Below are 9,211 nucleotides of genomic sequence, written 5' to 3'. Positions count from 1 at the left end.
TAAATAAAAAAGGACTTTATTATTAAATGAATAAAGAAGACTGAGTAGACAGAAACCGAACAATACCTTGGGAGTACCATGCCATAAGCAGTGCATCGCTACTCGGGCTCCATCATGAGTGTGTGCCAGATAGATGACAGCCTCTCTGATAGCTTCTATCATTTCCTGGGGAAGAAAAGATGATAAAGCAAAAATGTGAAAAAAAGGCCTTAAAAGTCTCCAGACATGTGGGTGAAGGCATGAAAGGATTTTTTTGTCTGCTCACAACAATACAGACAGCATCACTTGCTCAACAGAACCATTCTCACTGCCTTGACCTAAGAAAAATGGTCTCAAAAGGACTCTGAAAGACTAAATGACATAAGCTTTCTCCCTTGAAATCTACACAGTTCATCATACTCACCCTATGAAATCAGAAATTTACTGAATCCTGTCAGTTTCGTATTAGAGAAAATTCAAGAAAGGGTTTTCAGAACTAAGACAGAAACTAGAGTAGACAAGGACAACAATTCACTTAGAAGAACACAAAAAACAAACAAAACATACTCACAGATCTTTGTTTCGGAAGAGTGTAGGTGAAGAAGTCCAAAAATACTTTATGTACCAGTGAGTGTTTTATCACAGCCTCTCTGTATTTGGGAAGAGGAAAATAAGCAAAAAGTCCCCCACAAGTAATGGTTTTAACATAAGATAACAAGACTTCATTTGCATTTAAAAAACAGAAAAAGTTTGGCAGTGCAGTGTGCAGAAAACACAGAGACATTCTAGATTAGATGTTTAGCATCTGCAGTATGTGGAAGATTCTAAACCTAGCAAAATATTTTCTCCTAAGGACCACTAGAGAAGCTTACCTAATAATGACTGCATTATGGAAGCACACCACATTGCAGGATTTCTACTGACTGGCTGGGGCAGGGGACACTTTAGTTTATAGAAGTGGAGTTCAAAATTAAGATATGACACTTTGGACTAAACTACAGTTACTTACTAAACAACACAGCAATGTTACAACTTAAAGAGTATCATTGTCACTGTCTGTTTGTATGTCAGAAACAAACTGATTCATGCTAGATTGTCACTCCTTAAATCAATTTTTTTCCTTACTTTTGTGCCATTGGTGTAAGAATCTGTTTCATTTCATCCAAGATGGCCTCTCTCTTTTCAGGCTGAGCTTCTAATACTTTACCCAGTGTCGGGACAACTGGTGTCTGAAATGAAAGTATAACCAGTGCAATTCTTCCCAGTAAGTATCAGAGTTTAAAGAAATTTAAAATCTTTAGTTCCTTTTCAATCAAAATTCACGAACAATATCGCAAACAATTTACTGCAAAGCTAACAATTTTTACAACTTCAAAAATAAAAAGCTCATCTACTTTGAGTATGTCAGAAGCTATATACTTGTTTCTACAAATTGAATATCCATTACTAGCAAACAAAAGCTACTTCTATGGTCTGAATTGGTTGTTGCCAATTACAGTCAGCTCTTCACGAGACTGTCAGATGCAAGGTAAAATACACAAAATTAGCATCCTGTTAAGGGACTCCGGAGCTAAGCACAAATCCTGCCCAATAGTATACCTATGTCAGAGAACACGAAGTCAATTAACTGAGAAGTTAACCAAGGCCCAGAAAATTCCAGTTCAAGAACAACACAGAGAAGGAATTTATAACATATACCTTAAATAAAAAAGTACTCCCTGGTATCTCAACTAAACTATTACACTGGTAATTCTTGCGAAACAATCTGTTGTTAGTAGAACAGGCCAAGTAGATAGAAAATTAGAAGAAATGTATTTGTAACCATCCCTGCTGGGGGTGGAAAAGGGAAGGTAGCAAGTTGGAGGCAGGAGGATGAAAATTAAACTACCCACTTCAAAACTTCAAGAAATTCCAGGTCTCATTAAGGATTATACTATAATTTCTTATAAACCCACACACTGTTGTCTCAGATTTGCACCACAATGCAAGACGACTTGAAACACTCATGCCAAGAATGCTAGAATGATGGAAGGTTAAACACTGATTTCAGAGGCTGGTTTACTCCCAGGACAAATTACACCACACAAACAGAGCAAACATGCCTTTCTATTAGTGTTCCAAAATGTATAATACCAGTAAAGAAAAAACAGGAATATAATTCAGAAATGAGCTGGTAATTTCTTATACACTTTTAACATAAATCTTGGGTAAAAGTCTGCTGTGTTGTACACCGGGGTGCAAAAGTCTCTCTAGTGTAGTTAATAATCGTGTAAAACAGTTCTGTACTTGGTAGCAAATAAAACTAGCAAAAAATATTTTATGTAGTTCAAACTGAAAACCACGACAATTTAGACTAGAAATGTGCAAGTAATCATAACATTTAAACATGCTAAACTAGACTATATTTGAACAGCTGACAGAAATAAAATTAATTAAAAGAAACAGTACATAAGGTACCTACACAATACCTTAGATGCTATAACACCTTAGACTACAAACTATTTAAACATCACCTTGTAAACCTGGAAAGTGTTCCCATATAGTTCTTCTGTCAGCATATTCCTCTGCTCCAGAATGGCTTTGTCATTATATGCATATTCCACTACAGCAGATGCTTCAGCATGACGGAGCATTTTTTTCACATGGCCTTTGAAACTTTTTATTATTTCTGCAACTTGTGGTTTTGTCCTGTTTCAGAAGGAAAGATAAGATACCGAGAGTTAAAACTTTACGGCTAAGCTAACCTATCTATAGTTTTACTTTTGGAAGCACATTTAAGTAGCATGATTTAAAACAGAAACCAGGAAATACATGGTTTTGGCTCAGCTTTTTGGCATTTATGAAAATACGGCAAGAAAGGCAGGAATCTCTAGAAATCCTAAGGCATTTTGAAGGAAAAAGAAACCAGTGGATAAATCCTACAGAATGAAGGACGCTTTCCTGAAATGCTAAGCAGAGAAACATTTTAAAAGCCTTTTTTTTTTTTTTGTATAAAGCAAAGATTAACTTTGAACATATATTTGAATTTCTTCTGGCATATGTCTTCTTCAACGTGTACAGCTTTAGCTTTATTTTTTTGCAAATGAAAAACTGTTAGCAATAACTGACACTCTCCTGCCTCATCACCGTTATAAATATGTTTCCAGAAACATAATTTTTTTATTAATGAGATTATACAGATTAAAAGCAGCACTGGATTGAATCCAAGCAATCTGCAATCACTGGAAACGAAACAATGCAACAAAGCTAAGTAAATTCACTTCATACTCACCCATACATAAGGAACTTCTTCACAATATTTCTGGAATATTTTGACTTGCTCAACTCTACTAAGCTATCTAGAAGGGGAAAAAAAATAGCTGGTTTGATTTTTCACTACAGTAACTCTACAAAACAAGATGCAGTAACTTAAAAGTCTTAAGAACTCACTATACAGTGCATCAGTTCAGCAGAAAGTTAAAGATATTCAAGAGAAAATAATATGGGTTTTTTAAATGCTAAACAAATTTTAAAATGCTAACAAGGATACAGGTAAACTGTAAATGGGAAGAAAATACCTTTCAATTCTTCAAATGTCTCTTGCCTTTGCTTCTCATTACCATATTGAATAAAGCACTGGATCACTCGAGTCGAATCATGTGCAAATGCCAGCTACAGAACAGAGATAATTCATTACCCTAGGCCGTTAAAATGGCATTATGCAACAAATATATTTTAATGCGCTGGCTATCTGATAATAGTTTTATGCCACATGTGGCATTCAATGCCAATTAAAAAAGTAGTTACCTGTTTATAAGGAATTAAGTTTCCAGGTTTTTCTACTACTTTTTAAGTACTCTATCAAACAAAATATAGACAATACTTGCAATTGCTGACAATTAAGGACATGCATCAAAGTTTTAATACTGAAAGAGAACCATGACATGGTATCTGTTTTTCCTCATGTTATTTCTAATGTCAGAGTGAGCGTGACAATGCAATTCCACTTCATCACGAAATACCATGATCACTATCAAATCAAACACGTATTTCACTGCAAATTTATACATTTCAAGAATTAAGTGGAAAGACTGTTTTCTCCTTTTTTACTCAAAGTTTGAAAAAAACCCTGTAACTTTTGGAAGAACAGGTTAGTACTATATTATTAAAAGTTCATTTAGTATTTCGCCATTCTTTAAAGAAGCTCTTGTGAATTTGTGCACTATGGCATTAGTTCTTCTTACACTTTTAATTTTTCCATGAAGAAGCTTCTGTAGGTCATTCATGAGCTTCTCTCGCTTCTCCTTATCACATTTCTTCCTACAAGCAAAGAAAAGTAAAGCTTTTTTTATACTATGATTCCCTTTTATCTATAAATTAAGAAGCAAGACGGTACAAAATAAAGTTGGCTCCTGCTAATCCAAATTTACATTATCATTCATTAAACCTGTAAACAGATGTAATTAAGCAGTTTCAGTTCCTAGGAACCAAACCAATTTCCACACTTTAAAAATTTTTCTTTTCTGAGTAACAAGATTATTAAAAAGAACATAAACTCAAATCTGCACCCAGAGCTGCTCACAGATCCAGAGATCTGTAAGCATCTTACAGCCAAAACTGCAAAGCACAGACACTTAGAGCAAGTAAAATTATCTCCTCATTCTGATATGAGGCCCAATTCTAGAATTACACCTGCCCAGAGAAAGCATACAAACCTCAAAATAAACCTCATGCAGTGATCCCACTGCAAGATCAGGCTGGATCAGTACATGCTCTGTGCCTCAGGATATAACACAACTCCTTAAGCACTCACTCACAAATTTTAGTCTAATGCAGAAGTGAGCTTAATCCAGACATTTCTAGCACCATGGGTTACCTCGCTTAAACCATCTACAGAATTGCATGTAATGTTATCATTCACCCACAGAATTTCATTGTGGAAATACATTTTCATGTAATTACAAGAGGAGATAGAGTCTTCTTGCAACTAATAACTAAAAGCCAACTGAAGCAAAAAAGAATCATTATTACCTTCTCACACTTTCCCATATCTGCTTTGATTTCACAATTAAGTCATAATTATTTTTATCATTAAGTTGTCTGGTTTGCTTTAATTCCTTCCTTTTCTTTTTGAAGTCACTCCACTTCGGCTTCTTAGGATCCGACCCTGAATACAAAAATACATAAATTTTTCTATAGTCAGTAGAAGAGGAGGAATGGAATCTTTTATCAGTATAGACTGTGGCAGCTCCATGACTTGAACTGTTAACAATTCAGGAGCTTCGCCCAAGTTACCCAGATAGCTAATGTGAAAGTGTCAATATTTAATATGTATGCTAACCTAGTAATTTCCATTTCTATAATACCAAAAGAACAAAGCAAACAAGAATTTTTCTCAAAGCTTTGTCAAAGACAGCCTGCAAACCTCTTAATAGCTTGAAAATTTGACTTAAAGATGCATTTAGCTTTTTAGTTCATCCTGGACTTAAACATACCTTTTCTCTCTCTCAAAAGAAGAGCCCTAACTCAAAAATACGTATCTGAAATCTCAGAGAAAGGAAAAAAATTAAACCCTTTTAACATGCTTAATCTTTTCTTTCAGTCAAATTCCTTAAGCATGGGGTTTACTATACAACAGCTATACACTGCCACTCAACAAACTCTGTTAACATAACGTGCTTTAAAGTGCCACAGATGAACTATGGAAAAACTTCAAGTATCTGATCTTAGTTTTATTCTTACCTTGACAAAAAACATCATCTTATATTACATCTTTTCACAGAATCAAGTCATGCATGCTATTACTTCTACACCCAACATTAAAGACCCAGAATAAAATTTTTAGACCTTAAAGCACCACTTGTTGGTATTTAGCAGCATGCACTTAACTGTCTTACCCGTCCAAAACCCATGCTCTCTTTTTACAAAGAATACTACCAATTTTTTTTGTGTCACTCTCCTAAAATAACAGCAACAAGAAAAAACAGTAACACTTCGAGAGCACAGCCACTGTGCCATATAGAGCACCTTTCAGTTACTCTTATAAGCAACAATTAAAGGTTTGTTTGTGGGTGGTTTTTCCTTTTTGTTTGTTTTTTTTTTTTAAGCAGCTTAATATGAACATTCTGTTGCTATTAAGTTTCTAGGCATCTGGTGCATACTCTGTGTGAAGCCATCCTGAAATATACAACAGCAACAATAAAATACTCAATACCTTCTACTGACTTTCAAACATTTTTCTGCAGAACTTCACATAAGATTCTGCTTCTGTTTCATTGTCCCATTTGTTCATTGTTTCATTTCCCCTTTGCTTCACAGCAAAGTAAGGGACAACATGAACATGCACCAGAAACAAAGTTATGAGAGAAATCCATTCAAACAGAGATAAAACCAGACATATATCTGTAAACACAAAAATAAGCTGTAAACCATAAAAAGCAGTGACAAAACCAATGATGTCTCAAAAAAAAAAAAAAAAGGGGAAAAAAGAATTGACTAGATAGTTTGGATCACAGGAACAAAATAATGTAAGGGATAACCAACTCTGACTCATGAACTTTTGTGTTCCAAATTTTATAGCCAGTACTTTTAGATCAGAGGATTACATTTCTAAAGTGGTCTGTGAAATGCTCTGTATTTTCCAAATTTACAAGAAAACAGTCAGTTTCAAGCTAGCCACTTACTACTGTCATTAAAATAATCATAGCTTCATGATGGCATACTGATTATTTAAATTTGCTACTGCACCTTTGACTTTCAAGAAAATTTGTAACTGTTCATTCTCATTACTCAAGCTTAGACAGGTGAGGAACATTTTCCACAGCAAAGATTAAACATGAAGTAAACTTGCAGTCATTCAGCCAATTTGGAAATATGATAACAAGGCAAGGGCAAAGAGGAAGATAGGAAGAGTAGATGAAGGACCTGTTTCCCAAAACCTAGTTGCCATTGATATCCAGGCTTAAAAATCTGCTCACCTCCCTCTTCTCCATCCTGGAGTTTCCTCTTCTTTGCAAACGTTTCTGATTGCTGTTTATTCTTGAACTGTTTGACAGTAGCTATCCCAGCTCTTAACTGTCCTTTCACAAATTTCTTGGAAATGGATTTAGGCTTTCCCTCCTCATCTCTTTTTTTGAGGAGTTTCTTTGGTGGACCTGAATCTATTATCCAACAAAAAAGAAATTAAAATGCTATCATACAGCTAATGTTGCTTCAAAATAACAAATTACTACTGTAACTAGAATTTAACTTCTTTGTTGTAACAACTATACACGTAACAGTAACTGTTAAATGCTTCTCAAAGCTGGTGTTTTCATGGCAGTCCCCGGGTGTCCCAGTTTCCCCTAAGGAAGTTTTGCCCGGGCATTATTTTCTGGGCAGCAGTATAATAGCCCAGACATAAAAGGATTGTTCTAAATTAAGAATTTCACCACCCCTGACACCAAGGTCATCAATCCCCAAATCATGTCTCCACAGTTTATGGTCAGCTGTTTTGACATCATCTGTTTAAAGCAGAAAACAGTGAAAGGTATCTTCTCAATTCTAACCCACAGCACTTCACACACCCGAGCTTCAACTGTCAAATTTTTACTTAATGTAGAAGAGCAAAGTGTAGAATCAGAAAGTTATCAACTTGAAAATTCTAATTAAGTGAGTATTTTAGGTGAACCAAAGAGCTGAAGGGCTTGCACTATAGTCTATTTAAAGCTTCACTTTTTCCAGGTTATTTGATCATACAGTCAGTACAGTTTTGACTACAAGATAGAATCACAGATGACTGAGGTTGGAAGGAACCTTTGGAGGTCATCTGGTCCAACCCTCCTGCTCACACAGGGCCACCAAGGGCTGCCCAGGACAATGTTCAGGTGGCTTTTGACTATCTCCAAGGTGGAAGACTCCACCTGGGCAGTGCTCGGTCATCCTCTTAGTAAAGAAGTCTCTCCTGATACCCTCATAGTGAAAAAGCATGTTCTCATGGTTTAGATGGAACCTCCTGTGTTTCAGTTTGTGCCCGCTGCCTCCAGTCCTCGCTCTGTCTTTGCACACTGCATTCAGGTATTTGTATACACTGACAAGATCCCCCTCAGCCTTCTCTTCTCCAGTCTCAACTGTCCTAGCAATATCAGCTTCTCCTCACAAGAGGTGTTCCAGACCCTTCATCAGGTATGTGACCCTTCAGTGGGCTCTCTCCAGTAGGTCCAAGACTCTTGTACTGAGTAGCCCAGAACTGGACACAGCACTCCAGGTGTGGCCTCACCAGTGCTGAGGAGAGAGCAAGGATCACTTCCCTTGACCTTCTGGCAACACTCCTCCTAATGTATCCCTGGATCAAATTTGCCACCTTTGCCACAAGGACACATTCATCTCTCATGTCCAGCTCTGTGATCACCAAGAGCCCCAGGGCGTTTTCTGCAAAGCTGCTTTCCCCCAGCACGTGCTGGTACACTGTGTTGTTCCCATCTCAGGTGCAGAACTTCGCCCTTCACTCATTGACGAACTTCACATGGCTTCTGTTAGTTCATTTCTCCCCGCTATTGAGGTGCCTCTGAAGAGCTGCATGATTGCTGGTGCATCAGCCACTCCTCCCAGCACTCTGTCACCAGCAAACTTGTGATAGTACACTCTGCCCCATCATCAGTGAAGTGGTTGAACAGGACGAGGCCTAGTACTAACTCCCTGGGTACACTGCTAGTTACCAGCCTCCAACTACATTCTGTGCCAGGTATTACCAATTTCTGCACCCAGCTCTGCCAGTTTTCAATCTACCATACCATGTGCTCATCCAGCCCATATTCTGTCGGCCCCTCTGCAAGAACTCTGCGGGAGACACTGTCAAAGGCTTTACTGAAGCCCAGCTTGACAACATGCTCCTCTCTGATCTCATCTACGGAGTTTGTCACTTAAAAAGTTTACCAAGATAAAAAAGTAAGTTCAAGCATGCCTGTGCACAACACTAATCACTCAGCAAGGCCTCCAGAGGGGGACCTTTGTCTTCTTACCATTATCTTTTTTAAATTTCCTCTGTCCATGTGGCACTTTTCCGTAAGGTGCTTTTCCCCTTTTCCCCACGAACTTCTTTTTACCCTTGGTTTCCATCGTGGCAGCACTGCAAAGGACGCATGAGACACCATCACTGGACCACCGTGGCTCGTTGCCAACAGTGTAAGGAAAAGACAGCCCGCACTTCCTGGAACACCGCTTAACACACTTGGCGGAGTTAAACCCTTCTCAACAGCCGCTGACCATCCCTAGG

At 37.5% G+C, this 9,211-nt stretch overlaps 1 protein-coding gene across 1 annotated transcript; it reads right to left on the bottom strand.

Annotated features, from left to right (window-relative positions):
• Positions 1–66: 66 nt before the first annotated feature.
• Positions 67–9,055, bottom strand: KIAA0020 (KIAA0020 ortholog; the record flags this gene model as incomplete). The annotated part of the gene is made up of 10 exons (XM_010023290.1): positions 8,958–9,055; positions 6,936–7,118; positions 4,990–5,125; positions 4,203–4,278; positions 3,537–3,630; positions 3,251–3,317; positions 2,493–2,667; positions 1,105–1,208; positions 551–629; positions 67–165 (listed from the first exon to the last, which is right to left on the bottom strand). Coding segments are annotated over exons 1-10 (1,110 nt in total), but the record flags the coding sequence as incomplete, so codon positions are not given.
• Between the last annotated feature and the right edge of the window lie 156 nt (positions 9,056–9,211).

This window comes from Nestor notabilis, unplaced genomic scaffold, assembly GCF_000696875.1.
Source record: "Nestor notabilis isolate BGI_N333 unplaced genomic scaffold, ASM69687v1 scaffold21811, whole genome shotgun sequence".
Classification (NCBI taxonomy): domain Eukaryota; kingdom Metazoa; phylum Chordata; class Aves; order Psittaciformes; family Psittacidae; genus Nestor; species Nestor notabilis.
Note: the sequence above shows the minus strand (reverse complement) of the source record. Positions and strands in the feature narration are given on the sequence as shown.